General features: G+C 49.7%; 1 protein-coding gene across 2 annotated transcripts in view; it reads left to right on the top strand.

Moving 5' to 3' along the window:
- Positions 1 to 20,384, top strand: part of prkd2 (protein kinase D2) — a 59,404-nt gene extending 39,020 nt beyond the window's left edge. For both annotated transcript variants that reach the window (XM_069909447.1, XM_069909448.1), the window contains exons 11-18: positions 2,706 to 2,758; positions 3,720 to 3,792; positions 4,679 to 4,785; positions 5,712 to 5,873; positions 9,948 to 10,046; positions 13,787 to 14,054; positions 16,202 to 16,287; positions 17,371 to 20,384. In XM_069909447.1, coding sequence (XP_069765548.1) covers positions 2,706 to 2,758; positions 3,720 to 3,792; positions 4,679 to 4,785; positions 5,712 to 5,873; positions 9,948 to 10,046; positions 13,787 to 14,054; positions 16,202 to 16,287; positions 17,371 to 17,580 — 1,058 coding nt within the window. In that variant the 3' untranslated portion in view covers positions 17,581 to 20,384. The remainder of the gene's footprint in view (positions 1 to 2,705; positions 2,759 to 3,719; positions 3,793 to 4,678; positions 4,786 to 5,711; positions 5,874 to 9,947; positions 10,047 to 13,786; positions 14,055 to 16,201; positions 16,288 to 17,370) is intronic.
- Positions 20,385 to 21,285: the final 901 nt, after the last annotated feature.

The following is a 21,285-nucleotide window of genomic DNA, read 5'->3' as shown; positions in this document are numbered from 1 at the left end:
CGGGGAATTGAAATGGGTGGCCACTGGGAGATTCCCCGCCCCTGTAGTGGACAGAGCCGAGGTGCTCAACGAAATGATCGCCCAGTCTGCGTCCAGATGTAGGGGAGACCACTACGTGAACACTGGTTAGAGATTCCCCCCCCCCTCCCCCCCCCAGCAGAGTCATGTTGCTTCACTTGGAAGGACTTTTGTTCTCAGGCAGAACTCTGCTTGTAAATCATCATTTCCGTTCGTTATGGAAAGTTACTGTTTGATTCTGCACCCACCGCTTTTATGGGGTCAGAATATTTAACAGCAACTTGCCGTGTCTGTGAAACAAGGGAACATTCCCCCTCCCATCCCCACCTGTTGAACAGGGGCAATGGAGCTGTTATAAAGAGTCTTTAAAGTCACCTGTTGGACAAATTCTTTTGACTTGCTGCCGACCCACCAACGAGTGGAGTGGATCTTCCCTTACTGAAAAAAACCTGCTTGGACCATTCCAAAGCATGGTCTCTACTTCACCAGTCTTTCTCGCATAGTTGGAAGATCGTCAGATGTAGAGAGAGTCGGTAACACAAAATAACATCAGCAAGAGATGGCTGGTTTGTGCAGCACGGTACCAGGCCCTGCTCAATTAACCACCAGCCCCGTATGTTTGAAGAGTGTACAGAGACTGGAGCACCCGGAGGAGACCCATGCAGACACGGGGCGAACATATAAGCTTACAGACAGTCCGGGATTCGAACCTGGGTCGCTGGGGCTGTCACAGTGTTATGCTAACGGCTCGGCTGACAGTAAGTCTACATTGGTCTTATCCCGCCCTGACCTACTCCTGCGTCCTTGTGTGCAGATAAGTGGCTAAAGAATCAAGGGGTGTGTGTGCAAGAGGGAATTGGAGGAGGATGAGTCCAATGGAACTGCTCAGTAGCCAGTGGACAAAGGCAGTGAGAGTCACTTCCACAATGCACTGTGTGTCCCACCTTAAGGTGGTGCCACTAAGCCAACATTTTCCAAACCTATGATAAAGCTGAAACAAAAGATTGTGCAGACACTGAGGTTGAGTGCAACATGCTGGAGAAACTCAGCAGGTCTTGCAGCATCCAGAGGAAGTAAAGGGGAACCAATGTTTCAGGCCTAGGTGTGTGAGGCTGCAGGGAAATCCAAGGGCACTCAGTGGCTCTGAAAGGACTCTCTTTTGCTTTTGTCTCTCCCCTACTGTATAGGGACGCCAGGCAACGCTCACGGTCACTCTTTGTCTGCCTTGCAGCGGACAACAATCGAAGTACATCCTGTTATTTACATTTCCATGTATTGTCACGCGGCAACAAAAAAAATGGACGAAAGGCCTGGGCCAACACATTGGCTGCCCTGTGGGACTCTTGTGCAGTCGTGGATTTATTCTGCACGGAAGCAGGCCCTTCTGCCCCACTTGTCCAAGTTGTTTACCCGAGCGAGTCACATTCGGCCCATATCCTGCGAAGCCATTCCTATCCTTGACCCTGACTAAATGTTATTTTAGAAATGACTCCACCTTGATCACTTCGATGGTCCTGCAGAAACTTGCAAAGGGCTTGGATGTCCAATGAGGGTCTTGAACCCACCAACCTCTGACCCATCAGTTAAGGATTAGTCTATTTTCCAAAGAATTTTTTTAGGGCTTAAACTTCCCTTGGTCAAATATCCTCTCCTATGAAATGTTTGCTTTGTTTCAGTGTGACCTGAAGTAAAACCACATTGCTGGAGAAACTCAGCAGGTCAAACAGTGCACTTTATAAAAAGATACATCACCAACATTTCGGGCCTGAGCCCTTCATCAAGGTATGAACAAAATGTAGGCTGGCACCCGAACAAAATGGCGGTGGGTGGGGCAGAGGTAGGAGCGCGGTTCCATAGGCCGGAGGTAATAGGTGGATTGGGGAGGGAGGGCACACCAGCAAACAGGGAGAGGGGGATGGTTCTGTGAATGGAGAGGGGTGGAGAGCAGGAGGAAAGGAGACAGAGGGAGGGAGAATGGGGAGTGGGCTAACAGAAACTGGAGAAGTTGATGCAGCACTCTGGGCGCTCTCCATTAGCATCAACTTCTCCGGTTTCTGCTAGCCCACTCCCCATTCTCCCTCCCTCTGTCTCCTTTCCTCCTGCTCTCCACCCCTCTCCATTCACAGAGCTCCCTCCCCCTGTTTGCTGCTATGCCCTCCCTCTCCCTTTTCCACCGATTACCTCCTGCCCCTTCCCCCGCCATTTTGTTGGGGGGCCTGCCCACATTTTGTCCATGCCTTGATGAAGGGCTGACTAAAGGACGCTGTTCAACCTGCTGAATTTCTCCAACGCCGTATTTTTAACTTCACTCACCGTGTCTGTAGCCTTTCGTGTTTTACTCCATTGCAACCTGATCTGCTTCTTTCAACCCCCACTCCCTCCTGGGTGGTGCAGTGACTCCCACCTTCCCAGAACAGAACACCCTCCTGGTTCTTTTTCGTTGACAATAAGCGTCTCACTGATTCCTGGCTCCCTGCAACACACGCACACAATTCCCCCCCACAGCATCACAAAGCATTAATGAGATGGGGCCTGGGCTTTTATTGGCACCACCACCCCCACTCCAGTTACCCAGGTACATTGAGATAGACCTGTAGGTTAGACATTCGAGAACTCGCATCCCATTGGCTGAAACAGACCAACAGGAGAAAATATGTGTCTTTTGGTGACTTTTTTTTCTTCTGCAGGACAAGCCTCTGTCAACTTCTCCATGGCCAACAGCCAAATCCAGGAGAACGTGGTAAGTGGGTGTAACCGGCACAAATCTGTCTCAGACTTGACCATCTGTGGCTATCAATCCTTTCTCTCTCAGAGAGCTGGGGAAAGGCATTACCTTACTCGTTCAGCAGGGGGCAACGTCCTTGAAGAGAAGAAAGAGAATGGTGGTGGACTCAGTACTTAAACAACCCCACGTCCACTAAGTCAGTGTAGAGGGAGCTTCATTCTGTATTTAACGTGTCCTGTCCTGCCCTGGGAGTGTGTGATGGGACAGTGTAGAGGGACATTCACTCTGTATCTAACCCATGTCCCTGCCCTTGGAGTGTGTGATGGGACAGTGAAGAGGGAGCTTCACACTGTATCTAACCCATGTCCCTGTCCTGGGAGTGTGTGATGGGACGGTGAAGAGGGAGCTTCACTCTGTATCTAACCCGTGTCCCTGTCCTGGGAGTGTGTGATGGGACAGTGTAGAGGGAGCTTCACTCTGTATTCAACCCGTGTCCCTCCCCTGGGAGTGTGTGGGACAGTGAAGAGGGAGCTTCACACTGTATCTAACCCATGTCCCTGTCCTGGGAGTGTGTGATGGGACGGTGTAGAGGGAGCTTCACTCTGTATCTAACCCGTGTCCCTCCCCTGGGAGTGTGTGATGGGATGGTGTAGAGGGAGCTTCACTCTGTATCTAACCCGTGTCCCTCCCCTGGGAGTGTGTGATGGGACGGTGTAGAGGGAGCTTCACTCTGTATCTAACCCAGGAAGGATTGACAGCAGGTTACAGAGAGAGTTTTATTCCATCTTGCTGAACCTGCCCTGTATTTTTTTAACTGGAGAAAGCTTTAGTTGGCTTCCAGGAGAGAGCGATCTGGGCCCAGACCTGGCTCTCTTTTCCCCTCTGCAAGAGCCACCTCTACACTTAGATTTCTCAGCACTCCCCCTCCCTGCAATATATCTCAGCTCAGATCTCTCTCTCCTGTTTATCTCTCCAGGATATCGCCACAGTCTACCAAATCTTTGCAGATGAGGTTCTTGGATCTGGACAATTCGGGATAGTTTATGGGGGTGAGTACCCAGAAAGCTTGGAGCTGATTGTCTTCGGAATCAGAATTTATTGCCATGAACACGTTGCAAAATTTGTGGCAGCCCTCACGGGTGCGGACGTTGCTATAAATTACATTTCAAAATAAATGCAGGAAAAATAAAGAGAAAGTGAGGTAGTGTCCAGGGTTCATTGTCCACTCCGATACCTGATGATAGAGGGGACGAAGCTGTCCTTGTGCCGCTGAGGGCTTGTCTTCGGACTCCTGTACCCCGATGGTAGCAGAGTGAAGAGGGCATGGCCTGGGTGGTGGGCGTCCTTGAATGTAGAGGCTTTCTTTTTAGTTTGAGTATTTTATTTATATTTTCACACAAGCCATATGCAGTGACCTGCCAACAATGCCAGTTCTCATTCAAACATATATATTCTCTTTATGACTATACATACAAGCCCGTGTCTCTACCAACCCCCCTCCCCACTACACATAAAACAAGACAACTCACTCAAATTTCGACCAACAGCAACAAAACTTTAACACCAGGAAAATAAATAATAAGGAAGGGGCAGCTGGGATTGTGGCAGCTGAGTGGGCGGCCTCTGGGCTAATACTCATACCTGGATCGGTGCAAGGGAGAGGAAGCCGCAGCCGGGAACGGGGAAACCAATCACCACCATGGGCCTATGTAGTGCCTGTATGGCTGCCAGATCTTACGAAAGGGACCATATTTGTTTCTCAGGTAAATAAGTTATTTTCTCCAGGGGACGCAGCTCTAGGCAGGCTTCTTTCATAGGACACTGCCAATAAACCTGCAATCTGAAACTAATTGGATGGGTCTTCCAAAGAGTAGGCATGGGCCTGATGGGCTGAGTGGCCTCCCTTAATGTAGTCATCTTGCTCCTTATTTACAGGCAAGCACCGTGAGACCAGCCGGGACGTGGCCATCAAGGTGATCGATAAGCTGCGGTTCCCGACGAAGCAGGAGAGCCAACTCCGGAACGAGGTGGCCATCCTCCAGGTCAGCACTGATCCCGCCTTTAGTCAGGGTAAGGGGGGGGTGGGTCCCCCACTCGCCCATCTAGGACACCTCTGGTGCAGCTACCCAGGGAGAACCTGGCTGGAGCCTACAACATGATCCCCACCTTCAGACAAATCTTCCCCTCCCCACCCTTCCACGGGGATCGGGATCGGTCCTTCCATGACTCCCTTGTGCACGCCTCCCTCCCCAGCACCTTCCCCTATGGCTGCGGAAGATGCCACACTGGCACCCGCACCTCCTCCCTCACCGCGGTCCGGGGGCCCTGAACAGGTCTTTCATCATAACCTCCCTACTCTTGAATTCAATGCTCCGATTTATGAAGGCCAACAATCCAAATGCCTTCTTCACCACACCATCTACCTGAGTATCAGCCTTGAGGGTACTATTTACCACAACTCCTAAATCCCTTTGTTGCTCTGTACATCTCAATAGCCTACCATTTAATGCATATGACCTGCTTTCTCCAGCACGGCAACAGGCCCTTCCGGCCCACGAGCCTGTGCCGCCCAATTCCACCCGATTCACCTACAAACCCCGGTACGCTTTGAGGAAACCGGAGGCCCCCCCCCAGCAGATACGGCGAGAACACAACAACCCCCTACTGACAGCACCGGATTCTCTAACCCCCCACCCCCACCCACGCCAACTGAGTTCCTTCAGCAGATTGTTTGCGGCTATGGACTTAATCCGTTTGGCCAGGACCTTGCTCTCAGTTGAGTTTTCCCCCCCAATCCTAAATCACGTCATTCGTCACAACTGTGGCCCTCTGAACTCGTCCATCTTTAACCATTTGCTTCCCCCATCCCCTTGCCCTCCTGCGACCTGAGCTTTGATCTTTAATTCTGGGTGCGTTTGTCCGCTGTAAAGACTCACTTCACGTGGACTTCTCTTCCTCCTCTGCTCAGGGCTTGTGCCACCCTGGAGTGGTCAACCTGGAATGCATGTTCGAGACCCCGGAGAAGGTGTTTGTCGTCATGGAGAAGCTCCACAGCGACATGTTGGAGATGATCCTCTCCAGTGAGAAGGGACGGCTGCCCGAGAGGATCACCAAGTTCATGATCACACAGGTAACGCCACCTCCTCTCGTGTTCCCACCTGACGTAAATGGTCGCTCTTCGGCCCATCGAAGCAATGGCAGCTTTTGGAGTAATCCCATCACTTCCTTTCTCCTACTTAAACGCAATCTGATGCACGAACCTGTCAGGTAAAGCAGCATAATAGACCAGAGAGCATAACCGCACAGAACTAGGCCCTTTGGCCCTTTTAGTCAGTGCTGAACTATTATTTACCCTATCATGCACCCAGTCCATAGCTCTCCATTTCCCTCCCATCCAGGCATTTGTCCAAATTCTTCTTAAATATGAAAGTTGAGCCCGCATTCACCACTTCAGCTAACAACTTGTTCCACACTCCCACCCCTCTCTGTGTGAAGAAGTTCCCCCTTGTATTCCCCCAAACTTTCCCCTTTCACCCGTAACCCATGCCCTCTGGTTTGCATCTCACCTACCCTCAGTGGAAAAAGCCTATCTACATTTATTCTGTCTGTCCCCCTTGTAATTTTAAATACCTAGGTCAAATCTCCTCTCATTCTTCTATGCTCCAGGGAATAAAGTCCTCACCAGTTTAACCTGTCCCTTTAAATCAGTTGCTGAAGTCCCGGCAACATCCTAGTAAATCTTCTCTGCCCTCTTTCAATCTTATTGATATCTTTCCTGTGACCAAAACTGCACAAAATCCTCCAAATTTGGCCTCACCAATATCTTGTACAACTTTACTATAACCTCTCAAAATCTGTACTCAATACTTTGATTTATGAAGGGCAATATGCCAAAAGCTCTCTTTCCAACCCTATCCTCCTGTGGATTATTCTGTATCTGTATTCCCAGATCCCTCTGCTCTATCGCACTCCTCAGTGCCAGACCACTTACCGTGCATGTCCTACGTTGGTTTGGCCTTCCAAAATGCAGCACCTCATGCTTGTCTGCATTAAATTCCATCTGCCGTTTCTCAGCCCAATTTTTCAGCCGGTCCAGATCCCTCTACAAGCGGGCTTTTGAGTAGGTGTGTAAGCACCACAGATGCACAGCGGCAACAAGCGACCATTTTATTTTTCTTTAAACCTGCTCGTTTTGATAAATGTAGCACGCTGTATTTGCAAATGAATAAACTATCAACATTTACCTCTGCATCTGTTCGCTTTTCCTCCTTAAATTTGAATTTTATACTGCCTGAGAATAGAGAAAAGTCTAAATGATGTGGACCGACCCAATCCCTGCGGGTTTTCAGACTTCTACGGTATGTTTTTCTCTCTCTCAGATCCTCCAGCAGGTTATGTTTTACTTCAGATTCCAGCGTCTGCAGTCCCCCCTCGTGTGTCTCCGTTCTCCCGTTTCTCCTACTCTCTCCGGCCAATCACTGTCCTGCAGGGTGATGCGGGAGGAAACGGGAGCTCGCAGGGACATAACCCGCGCAAGTCACTGGGAAGAGCGTGCGCACTCCACACAGCACTGGAGGTCAGAATCGAACCCAGGTCACCCAAGACATGAGGCAGCACCTAGAATATAAGAAATAGGAGTGGAAGTTGGCCATCCGGCCCGTCAGGCCTACTCTGCCTTTCAATGAGATCACGATTGATCTGATGACAGGCTCATCTCCACCGACCTGCCTTTTCCCCATATCCCTTAATTCCCCTACTTTGTAAACATCTATTCAACCTTGTCTTAAATATATTTACTGAGGTCATCTTTACTGCTTCCTAGGGCAGTGAATTCCACGGATTCCCCCCCATCTGGGAAAAGGAGTTCCTCCTCATCTCCATCCTGAATCTTGAGGCGATGTCCCCTAGTTCTAATCCCACCCCCACTCCCCACCAATGGAAACAATTTACTACCTCTATCTTATCTATGCCTTTCATAATTTTATACATTTCGATACAATCTCCTCTCATTCTTCTAAATTCCAGCGAGTACAGTCCCAGTCGGCTCGATCTCTCCTCATAGGCCAACCCTCCTCATCTCTGGAATCAACCTGGTGAACCACCTCTGCACCGCCTCCAAAGCCAGTCCGACCTTCCCCAAGAAGACCCCTACCAGCCGCAGGATGACATACCCATCCCTCCCTGATTGCACTGTTTCCACAATTCACCAGCGGGAACTTCAACTGAAGAATTAAATGGATCAGGTCTCACAGTGGAATTGTAGCTGCAATATTGCATCCTCCCAGTAAAAGGTGCAGCTGAGTGCTCTGTCTTCACCAGGTGGCATTGAGTTCAGACCAGATACTACGTACAGTAATAAAAAAACTCCAGTATCCAGCACCTATGGGGATTAGTGAATTTTCCGATTGCTTGAGGTTGCATATGGCGTGGATTGATAAACTGACAGCTCGGAGACACCAATTTTTAACTTTTGTATTTTTTTACCTATTTATTTTCCATGATTTTATTTTGCTGGTTGCATGAGACTGCAGGTTGTTTGAATTCCAGACAATGAGCATTTTACATTAGTGTCAGTAATATTACACAAAATTGCCTTTAGTCTGCCAGAAGACCAAAGATTTTCCATTAGCATTGCCCAGCCCCCCACCCCTTAGTCGCTGAGCATCCGTGGATTCTCCTCTCACGATCGGGCAGCCTCTGCAGCTGCCCAAGACTCCAGTTCAGTTCCAACCATCGGCGACCCTAGCTCGGATCCAGATCTCCGCAGTTGAAGACATTGCTTTTATGAAACGTTGGTCACCCCAACCTCAGGTCGACGAGCTGCATCGTGCAGACAATGTGATCACAGACCTATACAGTATGAAAACATGGCTCAACGCATCAAAGTCTGCTTGATAGAATTAGAACGTTACCACACAGTACCGGCCCTTCAACCTTCAATGTTGTGCCGATCCATGCATTCCTTAAAAAAAAAAGTACTAAACCCTCCCTACCCTATAACCATCTATTTTTCTTCCATCCGTGTGCCTAAGATTTTCTGAAATGCCCCTAATGTTTCAGCCTCCACCACCATCCCTGGCGAGGCATTCCAGGCACCCTCAACTCTCTGTGTAGGAAAAAAAACTTACCCCCAATGTCTCCCTTAAACTTCTTTCCCTTGTACGCATGTCCTCTGGTGTTTGCTATTCCCGCCCTGGGAAACAGGCGCTGGCTGTCCACCCTATCGATGCCTCTCAGAATCTTGTAGACCTCTATCAAGTCTCCCCTCATCCTTCTACGCTCCAAAGAGAAAAGTCCCAGCTCTGCTAACCTTCCCTCATAAGACGTATTTTCCCATCCTGGTAAATCTCCATGGCTTCCACAAGCCTCCTGTAATAAGGTGACCAGAAATGAAGTGGGGTCTCACCAGAGATTTGTAGAGTGGCAACATGACCTCTCTACTCTTGAACTCCAGGAAGCCCAGCATCCCACAGGCCTTCTTAACTATCTTATCAACCAGTTATTGATAATGCCCCAAAATCTTTCCTGTCCACGTCACCCATCTAAATGTCTCTTAAATGTCAGGATTGACCCCGCATCTACCACTTCCTCTGGCAGCTCGCTCTGCACCCCCGCCACCCTGTGTGGGAAAATGTTTCCCTTCAGGTCCTTTTAAAATTTTTCCCTTCTCACCTTAAACCTTTACCTTCTGCTTTTTGAAGTATATCAGTCCCTCTCCCTCTCTCCATCTCCTTCTCTCCCATCTCTCTCTATCTCCCTCCCTCTCTCTCTCCCCCCCATCTCTCTCTATCTACATCTCCTCCCTCTCCATCTCTCTTTCCTTTTCCCTCTGTTTCCTTTCCTCTGTTTTCACAAAGTCTAAAAACACCCCACTTTCACCTTTTCTCTCTCTGTCCTATCCATTTCCAGTGAACGCCTTTTATCTGTTGGTCTGCACTCCTCCCCCTGCCCATTCTTCCCTTCCCAGCCTTTTAATTCAGGCACCTGCCTGCTTTGTACCTGGAAGACGGCCCAAAACATCGGATATTTATCTTTACGTCCTTGGGGTGTTGTGAGACCTGCTGAGTTCCTCCAGCATTTCTGTGCTTTTTCTACAATCACAGAGCTTTGTGTTTCACTCAGGTTGAATACCACACTCTCTCCATTTGTGCTTTGATTGATTCCTCAGAGCTCTCTAACAGGGCGACACCTTCTGTTCCCGTAGATCTTGGTGGCGCTTCGCCATCTCCACTTCAAGAACATCGTGCACTGTGACCTCAAGCCAGAGAACGTGCTTCTGGCATCGGCTGAGCCACTTCCGCAGGTAAGGTCACTGCTTTGGGTTTCTGACCTGACCCTCTTTCCCCCTTAACTCACTGCACTCAAACGCTGGCACGGTTGGCATAGCGGTCAGCGCAATGCTGTTACAGCGGCAGCGATTGAGACCCGAGTTCGAATCCAGCACTGTCTCTGTCAGGAGTTTGTACATTCTCCCCGTGTCTTCATGGGTTTTCTCTGGGGGCTCCGGTTTCCTCTCACTGTTCAAAAACATAACGGTTGTAGGTTAATTGGGTGTAATTGGGCGGCCGCGAGCCGGAAGAGCCTGTACCTTGCTGTATATCTACAATTTTTGTTTAATTAAAAAAATCCTTGGCCAGGTGGTCCTTGGTACATTTGTTGGTGGGATACGCTGGACAGCAATTTTTTTTCAAAAGGTTTGCTGCCTGAAAAATATTGGGGATTGTGATAGACGACTTCAAACTGAACACAAAGATCATTTCAGATTTGCTGATCACGTAGGAAGTAGGAGAAACATTAAATTAACTTTTATTGAATTTAGCAGGTTTAATCGCATAATGACGCTGACACGTTGCGTCAGTTCAACTGACCTAAAAATGTTTTGCCATTGATTTTGGTTTGTACTCAGCATCTGATGCCTCTCATGTCAGTGTCCAACATTAGTCAGCCGGCACTGATGGATTCCGGTTGTCCTGATTCCACATTTCCATGATTGCAAAATCCTGGTGAAACCTTTCACCGTGTTCATCACTGACGGCACCAAGATCAGCGGGGAAGACGGCCAAGTACGAAAAATGAATTTTCAGTGACACGGTTTTGAATTGCTTGCAGTATGTTGTCAATCAGCTGGATAGGGTTTGGTCCTCTGTAGTGGCCAAGAAAATTCTCAACATCTTTAAGCGCCTTCCAGGCCAAAGACAACATTTGCATAGCACTTGCACTGAGTTGATCCCTGGGCATACCTGGACTGACCAAAACACCTTGCTTTGAGGACAATATACTAGTGGTCTTAAAATATGACAGTAAAAATGGGTTATATCTAAAAGACGGTACATGATAGGAAAAGTTTTAAGGAGACTTTTGTGATCAGCAACCCAAAATCCATAAAATGAACCCGAAAGTGTTCAGGAAACAACATCTTTGTCGTCCTGTGATATTTGACTGCAGGAGCATCGCAACAGGGGTTATTGGATAGTCGTTGCTGTTACTTGTGCGGGCGGTGTGGAGTCTGAAGCTTGGTTGAAGTTGGCTGTCGGAGTACTACTAGAATAAGGACCACAACCTCAAAATCAGAATTTATTGCCATGAACAAGTCATGAAATTCGGTGTTTTACGGCAGTGTCGCGGTGTAAACATTCATATTATAATCATCTTACAACATTACTATTAACAAAAAGTGCACGGAAAGTAAGTCAGTGTCTTTGGTTCACTGATTATTCAGGAATCTGATGGCGGAGGGGAAGAAGCCGTCCTTGTGCCACTGTGTGCTCGTCTTTAGGCTCCTGTACCTTTTCCCCGATGGTAGCAGAGTGAAGAGGGCATGGTCTGGGTGGTGGGGGTCCTTGAGGATAGAGGCTTTTTTTTTAAAGGCACTGCCTCATGTAGATATCCTCGATGGAGTGAAGTCTGGTGCCCGTGATGTCACAGGCAGAGGTAACAACCCTCTGGAGTTTATTCTTGTCCTGAGACCTCCGCACCAGGCAGTGATGCAACCAGCCAGAATGTTCTCCACGGTCCACCTGTAGAAGTTTGCGAGAGTCTTTGGTGAATTATCTCAAACACCTCACAAAGTCGAGCTGCTGCCGAGTCTTCTTCGTGATTGCATCAACATGGAGGCTCCAGGACGGATCTTCAGAGATGTTGACATCCAGGAATTTGAAGTTCTTGACCCTGTCCACTACTGAGCCCTAAAGTTGTCCACAGGAGTGATACCAGCATAGAACCTGAGTAGGCCACCAAGGTCCTCCGTTCCATGAGATCATAGCTGCTCTGACATTCCTCTCATTTTCATGCTCTTTAAGAATCTCCCATGGAGCACTGTTCCTCCTGAGCAGGAGAGGCTGTGTCATGAGGTCGGAATTCTTGCTCCTGGGGATGAAGTGTTCACCCATCTGGGTAGACAGATGTAAGTCATGGCAAGTTTACTGTCAGCTGATTGCACAAGTGCAACCCGACGAAACGGCATCTCCGGTCCTCGGTGCAAAACATGCCAACACACAACCAGACATAACACACATACAGACAAGCAATACATATGCAGGACAATTATTAATATATTATTTTGTACATATGAGAGTCTCGGAGGGTCAGTGTGAGCAGTTCCTTTGGTCGTTCAGCATTCTCCCTGCCCATGGGAAGACGCTGCTCCTCAGCCTGGTGGTTCTGGCTCTGATCCTCCTAGATCTCTTCCCCAATGGGAGCAGTGGAAAGATGCTGCGTGCAGGGGTGGAAGGGCTCCTATTGCTCTCTTCAGATCCTGGTTGATCACGTCGATGGGGGTGGGGGGGGGGGGGTAAAGGGGGACTCCAGTGATCCTCTCTGCCTTTCGTATGGTCCTGTGGATTGACCTCTGATCTGATGCTCTACAGCAACTGTGTTGCAGCCGTTCAGGACACTCTTGATACAGCACCTGGTGAAAGATGACATAAAGCCGGCCGGTGGCCTTGCCCACTTCGGTCTTCTGAGGAAGTGCAGTCGCTGTTGCGCCTTCCTGGCAAGTGAGGAGATGGCCACATACTCCTCAGTTCCCCGGATCAAGGAAGAGAAGGGATTAGTCTTGTGACCCTGTTTATGGGAAACACCGAGAAATTGTGGCCACAATTTCAGAAATCGGCTGGGGACTAAAATTAATTTAGTTTTTTTTTAAATTTAGACACAGCACGGTAACAGGCCCACGAGTCCGTACCACCAACGGTAGGTTTTTGTTTGAACAGTGGGAGGAAACTGGAGCCCCCGGGGAAAACCCGCGCAGACACGGGGAGAACGCACAAACTCCTTACGGACAGCGCGGGATTCGAACCCGGTCCCGATCGCTGGCGCTGTAAAGGCATTGAGCTAACTGCGCCGCCCCGAATCGAACAGTGGGGCTCCCTCTGCCTGGTGTTGGGGTTTGCGTGTTGAAGCCTACTTTTAGCGCCAGTAATTGGGAGATGGGGCAGAGTCCAGAGGAGACCACAAATTGGAAAAGAGTGGTTACATTTTGGACACAAATTTTTATCCCTAAACTGGAGGTAAAACTCTGGAGTAGAAAATGTCACCATAAAAATAGGGCCAGAATAGTTACGAAATTAATCAACTGGTCCAGGTTTGTAGCTGTTGCTTTAATCTCAGACAATTACAAACAAAGTTCTCATGCATCGATATCTTTATCTCCTATAGACCCTGCATAACCTGTTAAGTTCCTCTTACAGTTTTTGTATTTTGACCTCTCTCTTCCCCACTTTTTCTCTCCCTCCCTTTTCTCTCTCCTCCTTTTCTTTATCTCTTTTCTTCCTCTTTTCTCTCTCTCTCTTCCTTCCTTCCACTCCTTTCATTCTCTCCTTTTCCCTCACTCTTTTCTCTCCTGCTTTTTCTTTTCGCTCTCCCTCTTTCTTTCTTCCTTCCCTCCCTTTCTTTCTCTTTTCTCTCTCTCTCCCTCCCTCCCTCTTTTCTTTTTTCCCCATTTCTTTCCCTCTCTTTTCTCTTCCCCCTCATTCTTTCTATTTCTTCTCTCCCACCCCCCCCATCCCCATTTCTTCCCCCACCCTGACTCACACTGGTCTGCAGGTGAAACTCTGTGATTTTGGCTTTGCTCGCATCATCGGGGAGAAGTCCTTCCGCCGCTCGGTGGTTGGGACACCAGCCTACCTGGCCCCCGAGGTCCTGCTGAACAGAGGCTACAACCGCTCACTGGACATGTGGTCCGTTGGGGTGATCATGTACGTCAGCCTCAGCGGCACCTTCCCCTTCAACGAGGATGAAGACATCAATGACCAGATCCAGAATGCTGCCTTCATGTATCCCCCGAGCCCCTGGAAGGAGATCTCTCAGGAAGGTAGGGGCCAACATATGGAATTGGCATTGTGTCTAAACCATGATATCCCAACTCTGGGAGTGTGTGATGGGAGAGTATTGAGGGAATGTTTATTACCGCAATATCCCTGCCTACACTGAGGGTGTGGCAGGAGAGCGTAGCGGGATCTTTACTCTGTGTCCAATATGATCCCTCTGCAGGGAGTGTGGGGCAGGACAGTGTAGGAGCATTTCTCGTGTCTAATGCAGTGGTTCCCAAACTTTTAGGCCCCCTTGGCTACAAGGCCACGTCCCTTACGCCTCCACCCCCACACGCATACAACAAACACATACCACTTTCTTGATATCAGCTTGACTACAAATTTTAGACAACTCATCCAGCAACTATAAGCAAGTATTTCACAAATAAAATATAGTAAACCAATTTACAGTCATCGTCCTGGGCAGTCGGTTGCTGTCCAGAGCAGTCAACGTCCCGGGCAGTCACCTCCACCCTCGCCTGACAGATAGCGCACGATGAACATTTGTGGGCTGAGTTTGCCGGAAATGTTCGGACCGCCCCCTTTTTCCTCACCGCCCCCTTGGGTCTTTCTACCTCCCGCTGTGGGGGGGGGGGAGGTGGGGGCGTCACTGCTCACTTTGACTGGTGTAGAGGGAGCTTTACTCTGTGTCTAATGAGATCCCTCTGCAGGGAGTGAGTGGTGGGACAGTGTAGAGCAGTGGCTCTCAACCTTATCTTTCTTCAACACACATGCCCCCTTAAGTAATCTCTTACAAACCACAGAGCACCAGAAAAATAAGGCTGAGAATGACTGCAGTTCACAAATGTGCGGGAGAAACTCAGCTGATCAAGAAGAATCCATAGAAATCAAAGGGTACCAACGTTGACGAAGGGTTCAGGCCTGAAACGTTGGTCACTCTTCCCTTCCTATGGATGCTGTGTGACCTGCTGAGTTATTCCAGCTCCGTTTGTGTATTGCACTCAATCCCAGCATCTGTAGAGTTCCTTGTTTATAATCATGTTGTCCTTGCACTGGGATGTTAGGTGGGACAGTGTTGAGGGAGCTTCATTCTATACTTAACCTTGTCTCTGCTCTGGGAGTGTGTGATGGGACAGTGTAGAGGGAGCTTCACTCTGTATCTAACCCATTTCCCTGACCTGGTAGTGTGTGATGGGACAGTGTAGAGGGAGCTTCACTCTGTATCTAACCCGTTTCCCTGACCTGGTAGTGTATGATGGGACGGTGTAGAGGGAGCTTCACTCTGTATCTAACCCGTGTCCCTGCCCTGGGAGTGTGTGATGGGACAGTGTAGAGGGAGCTTCACTCTGTATCTAACCCATGTCCCTGCTCTGGGAGTGTGATGGGGCAGTGTAGAGGGACCTTCACTCTGTATCTAACCCGTGTCCCTGCCCTGGGAAAGTGTGATGGGATGGTGCAGAGGGAGCTTCACTCTGTATCTAACCCGTGTCCCTGCCCTGGGAAAGTGTGATGGGACGGTGCAGAGGGAGCTTCACTCTGTATCTAACCCGTGTCCCTGCCCTGGGAGTGTGTGATGGGACGGGGTAGAGGGAGCTTCACTCTGTATCTAACCCGTGTCCCTGCCCTGGGAGTGTGTGATGGGACGGGGTAGAGGGAGCTTCACTCTAATCCATGCTATGCCTTCATTGGGAAGTGTGACAAGACCTTGCTCAGCGTACACCGAGACCTTTGCTGCAGACAAAAGGGGACTTCATGTAAATAAAAAAAAGATAAAATTGTGGATGTTATATTGGATTAAAAAGAGACAATAAATATAAAAGAGATAATAAGCCTTCACAGGTACCCGAGAACAAGAGGCAAATTGACTCTGCAATACTGCAGTCCTTTTATGGAGTTGGAGCAGCCTGACTGCTGTTAGAGAGAAGCTGTTCCTTGAGCAGAGAGGTGTCGGACTTGTCCCTCCTGCCCGAAGGGAGCAGTGAGAAAAGGGTGTGACCAGGGTGATGGGGGTCCTTTATGATGTCGGCTGCCTTCCTGAGGCAGCACTCACGTGGATGTCCACATTGGATGGAGCCTGTGATAGCTCTGGGTAAGTGTGCTACCTTCTGAAACCTTCCTGGGTGCTCGAGTTACCAGACAAGGCTGAGATCTAACCCTGGAGTTTGCTGAGATCTGCTTCCATTTTCAGGTATCGACCTGATCAACAATCTACTGCAAGTGAAGATGAGGAAGAGGTACAGTGTGGACAAGTCCCTAAGTCACCCCTTCCTGCAGGTAAGATGCGTGGCAGGTTGGATGAGAAGCAGGTCAGGTGGATAAAGCCCACCCTCCTGGCCACGGTTGGTGGGGGGGGGGGGGGGGCGATCTACTTTTCAGTGGGAACAGGGGCGTGGTGGCAAGAGGGTAGGTTGAACCTGGGTCGCCACCGTCCCCTTCCCCTAACCTGGGAATGGTCTCTGAGGTGCTTCTGACTGAGATCTTGTGGCTGGTAGGCCCTTCAGTCGAAATTTACCATGCTGATCAAGTAGCCCACCTAAGCTAGTTTAGTTGGCCTCTATTGGTCCCACGTCCCTTTAAACCTTCCCCGTCCACGCAACGGTCCAAAAATCTTTTAACTCTGGCAACTCATTCTGTGAGGAGTTCGTACGTTTTCCCCGTATCTTCCTTGGTTTCCTCCTGGTGCTCCAATTTCTTCCTTCCGTTCTGAAATGTATTGGGAGTGTAGGTCAGTTGGGTGTAGATTGAGTTGGAGGTTAATTGGGGTATTTGGGGCAGCACGGCTCATGGGCTAAAGGAGCCTGTAACCATGCTCTATGTCTAAATTTTAAATTTATTCAATTTTTCTACCTCCCTTGTGTTGGGGAAAGGGACTTCCCTTTTTCAATCTTTCCCCTCACCTAAAACCATCCAGTGGCGCGATTAACGCAACGCCTTTACAGCGCTAGCCATCAGGGCCGGGGTTCAAATCCTGCACTGTCTGTAAGGAGTTTGTACATTTTCCCAGGTGCTGTAAGAGCGTTGCGCTGACCGTGCCGTCCTCTGTTTGGACTGGCGAGATTAAAATGGGAGCCGTCTAAATGGATGTTCAAAGAGACAAGGTGATTCTGTGTCATCAATGTGGAAGGCACGGTTAGTGGAAAGCTATTACAGTACCAGTGACCCGGGTTCTGTCTGTAAGGTCTTTGTGCACTCTTCTCGTGTCTGCGTGGGTTTCCTCTGGAAGGTCTGTTACCGTGCTATATGTCTAAATTTTAAAAAATTAACTTTAAAAGAAGGGGTCTCATGACGTTTCATGGCGCTTGTAATCTCTGCCTTTGAAGTCATTCTTTGACCTGTTTTCCCCCTCCCCTCGCCCAGGACCACCAGACGTGGCTGGATCTCCGAGAGCTGGAGTGCAAGATGGGAGAGCGATACCTGACACACGAGAGCGACGACATGCGCTGGGAGCAGTTTGCCCAGAGTCACACCTTCCAGCACCTGTCATACAAGGCAGCCCGACTGCCTCCCGCCACCAGCTGGAGAGAAGACGAGCTTCAGGGACTCAGCGAGAGGGTCAGCGTCCTCTAAGCCGAGGCACGGGCGTCCGGCCGTGCTCGCTCCCTTCGCACCAGGGATGTGGGCTGCAAAGCAAGTCTCAACGACAGAGACGACGATTGGATCTGGACCAGGGTGCATGCTTCCTGCTGGGCCCCAGTGTTTTAACTTGTGGTTAAGTTGGAGGAGAGCATATCACGGTGGATGTGAGGCACCTAGTGGAGAGTCTGGTAGATCTCTGAGCTGATCTTCCCATCGCGCGCCTGTTTTTTGAGGAAATGTTGCAGAATGATACATCCTCAAAAAAAGAGCCCATAAGCTATTTGGTTTCAACTCCTTTTTTAATATAAATGATCGATTTTGTGAAAAAAAAATCCTTCCACTCCAACTGCTGACATCATGTCCGTGAGTCTCATCAGTGCACATGCCATCTGGCATCACAGTCGCGGGGGTTGCGATGGTTGGAGGTGGGGTGGGGAGTTGGGGTTTAACTCCACACCCACCACCACTCCCCGCCCCCGCTCCCTATCCAAACTGTCACTCCTGAAGTGGTAGGGCGGGAGGGGAAACTGGCACGAGGCCGTGGCCTCCACCCGTTGAACCGTACGGGAGGAGGGAGAGCTGGTCGTGGAAAGTGGGCGTCCCAGATCCTGTTGCGAAATCCCTGATCTGAGTCGGGGTTGGGGGGGGGGGGGTGGGAGAGAGAGGTCATAGTGCCCGTGGCTGTTACAATGCAGGTTTCTCAATACGCACGCACAACCCCCCAACCTGCCGGGGTGGGGGGGGGGGGGGGGGGCCCACAGCCAAGGACTGAAATCATAATTTTTTTAAATGTAGTCAGTAGTTAGAGAAGTTTGGAAGAAACCAACTAAACTTGACAGCTTCACCGGAAAGGGGGGCCATGAACTGTGAGTAGAGTCCTCAAGGAGGCCGTGGCCCAAATAAAGATTGAGATTGGCTGCTCTAGGACGCTTTGGTGTAGGGAAAAGAGTCCCTCACTATACTTGTGCCAACATTTTTTCTGACATTAGTTTTCCATATTTATATCTATTTTGTTGTACAAACCTGAGATGCAAGATTGAAGAGTTAAACTCGAAAGTCGGCAGACACCATGCTTGAAGTAAAAGCTGGAGAAACTCAGCAGGTCAAATGGTGCACACTCCAACCGGACGGCATTAACGTCGACGTCACCGTTTTCCTCTCCCTATCCCTCTGTCTCCTCTCCTGCACTCCCTTTCCTCTGCATTCACAGAGCCTCCGTTTGCTGGTGTACCTCTTGCCTGTGGGACTGTGCTCCTTTCCCTCCCCCCCCCCCCCCACTATTTTGTTTGGGAGGTGGCCTACATTTTTCCCTACCCTGATGAAGGGCTCAAGCCTGAAACGTTGTTTATGAATCTTTACCTTTGCTACATAAAGTACCGGCTGAGTTTCTCCAGCATTGCGTTTTTAACACAAAAGTTAAGTTCAGCTTTTCTCCGCTGCCAGCGGAGGGATGAGATTGATTACTCCACTGCGGCTCTTCCTGAATTTGTGCTTTTTTTTATTTGGGAATGGGGTGATTTGACATTTCCTTTCAAAGTCAGCGCGTCGCCCCATGGTTCCGCAGAAGGTGGGCCGGAGATGAAGATCGGCAGCATCGTCCGAGGGCGCTTCAGCTCACGGCGATGTCCTGAACTCGGGCTGGACCCACCCCCCCACCCCAGCATGTCGCTGGGGAGGTGCTAAGCGAAGCTTAATGGATCCGCGCCCTCGCCTCTCCTTTCGCACGCCAGAGATAAGGCGACACAGCGGGATGAGCCAGCGCCAGGGACCCCGGTTCGATCCCGACCCCAGCCGCTGTCTGAGTGGAGTTTGTGTGCTCTCCCTCTGGCTGGGCGGGTTTCCCTGTAGAGTCCTCCCTTCTGGGTTGATTGGTTGCTCTGGGTTTCCAGTTGTGTGGGTGAGCCGTGGGGGTGGTGGGGGTTAATATTGGATTAAGTTTATGTTTAGGTATACTGCACGGTAACAAGCCTTCCAGCCCATGCCACCCAATTAACCTACACCCCTGGCACATTTCAAACAGTGGAGCCCCTATGGAAAACTCACGCAGACACGGGGAGAACATGCAAACTCCTTACAGTCAGTGCGGGATTCGAACCCCACCCAATCGCTGGCGCTGTAACAGCGTTACACTAACTGCTATGTTAACCGTGCCACTATAGGTTACTTATCTGTACTTAGTAAGGGATTACTTAAGATAGTATGTGAGTGGGGGTGGGGTGGGGGGGGGGTAGGTTGAGAACTTCTGGTGTTGCCTTACGGGACCATAGGGACTGTTCCATGCTGTATCGGACGCTCCCAATTGCTACAGAGATACCCTCCTGTAGGTGGGACATTAAACCAAAGTCCCGTTTGTACCTCGGCCTCCGCAGATGCCACCTGACCCACTGCACCTCGTTTCTTTGTTCCAGGTCCCAGCACTCTGCAGCCTCTCGTGACTCCCGTCCGATATCCTGTCCCCATGACATTATCCTGACTACCCTCTCAAACAAATCGGCTGCTGCTTTTCCGACAAGTGTGATTGCCCTCAAAGGTGTGTGCTGTGGCTTTTAGGCATGAGGTCATTTTAAGTTTCAAAGTTTATTGTTACATGAACTGAGGTACAGCGAGAAAGTTTGTTTTGAGGGCAGCCTCTCTTTTCGACCTGTACATAGTGGTAAAAACACAATCCTGAGTGTGGAGTTAGTGTTGCAGAGAGTGGTCAGTTAGCACACGGCAATTGCACTATGGAGGAGGGTGTGGTCGGGGTGGTCCTTGAATACGATTGCTGCTTTTCTGAGGCGGGGGGGGCAGTGCAGATGGGGCCGATCGAGGGGGGAGGGGGTGTGATGGTCTGAGCTGCGTTCACAACTCAGCAGCTCCTGAGCAGAACAGTTCCTGTATCCAGCAAGTCTGCTCTCAGTGGAGCACTTGCAGGCCCTGGAGAGGTGGGTTTCAGTGGGCTCTTGGACTGGCTGGCACGTTGGCCACAAAAACCCAAGGGTATTTTTGACGGTGGGTTGTCGGAATGTCAGCAGAGCAGGAAGCCTGGTAGTTCTTCCCCTGACCCCAGCTGAAATGTGGAGAGAGAAAGGGGTGGGGGCAAAAATCTGCTGTTGTCACATTCACCTTTATTGCACAAAATATTTTGTTATGCAAGTGTGTGTCCACAACTGTATTGGACTCTAAATTTCCGTGTGTGTGTGCGTGTGTGTGTGTGTGTGTGTGTTGTGTGTGTGTTGTGTGTGTGTGTGTGTGTGTGTGTTGTGTGTGTGTACCACTGAAGGTTATCATACATATCGGCCTCTGTATCTCAGCTGCTGTCTGCTGAGCTTCTGGATATCTTTTAGAGTTTTTTTTATTTGTAGAAAAATTATCTTGACCTGTTTAATAAAGAGAGGTTTGAATATCTGTCCGTTGCTTTTTTCCTTTGGGGAAAATAAAAAAAAAGAATTGGGTGTAAAATCTTACCTGTTTTCAACACTTGAAGAATCCCACGCCCAACTTAGCATGGATGAGTTGAGCTGAAGGGCCTGATCCATTCTGTATGACTGATGCTTCCTGGGTAGGTAAACCACTTTCAGCTGTATTCTCCGCCAAGAATGTGCCCGCAGATGCGGACGCAGAGCTTTGGAATCGTCGTTCAGGTGGCGGCCCTGAAAGTGCTGTGCTGCCCACCTGAAAGGGGGGAGAGGCGCCTCGGCGCGCTCTCCGGCTCCC

This window comes from Narcine bancroftii, chromosome 13 (assembly GCF_036971445.1).
Source record: "Narcine bancroftii isolate sNarBan1 chromosome 13, sNarBan1.hap1, whole genome shotgun sequence".
Classification (NCBI taxonomy): Eukaryota; Metazoa; Chordata; class Chondrichthyes; order Torpediniformes; family Narcinidae; genus Narcine; species Narcine bancroftii.
The sequence above is the reverse complement of the archived record's forward strand: the minus strand, read 5'-3'. Positions and strand labels throughout refer to the sequence as shown.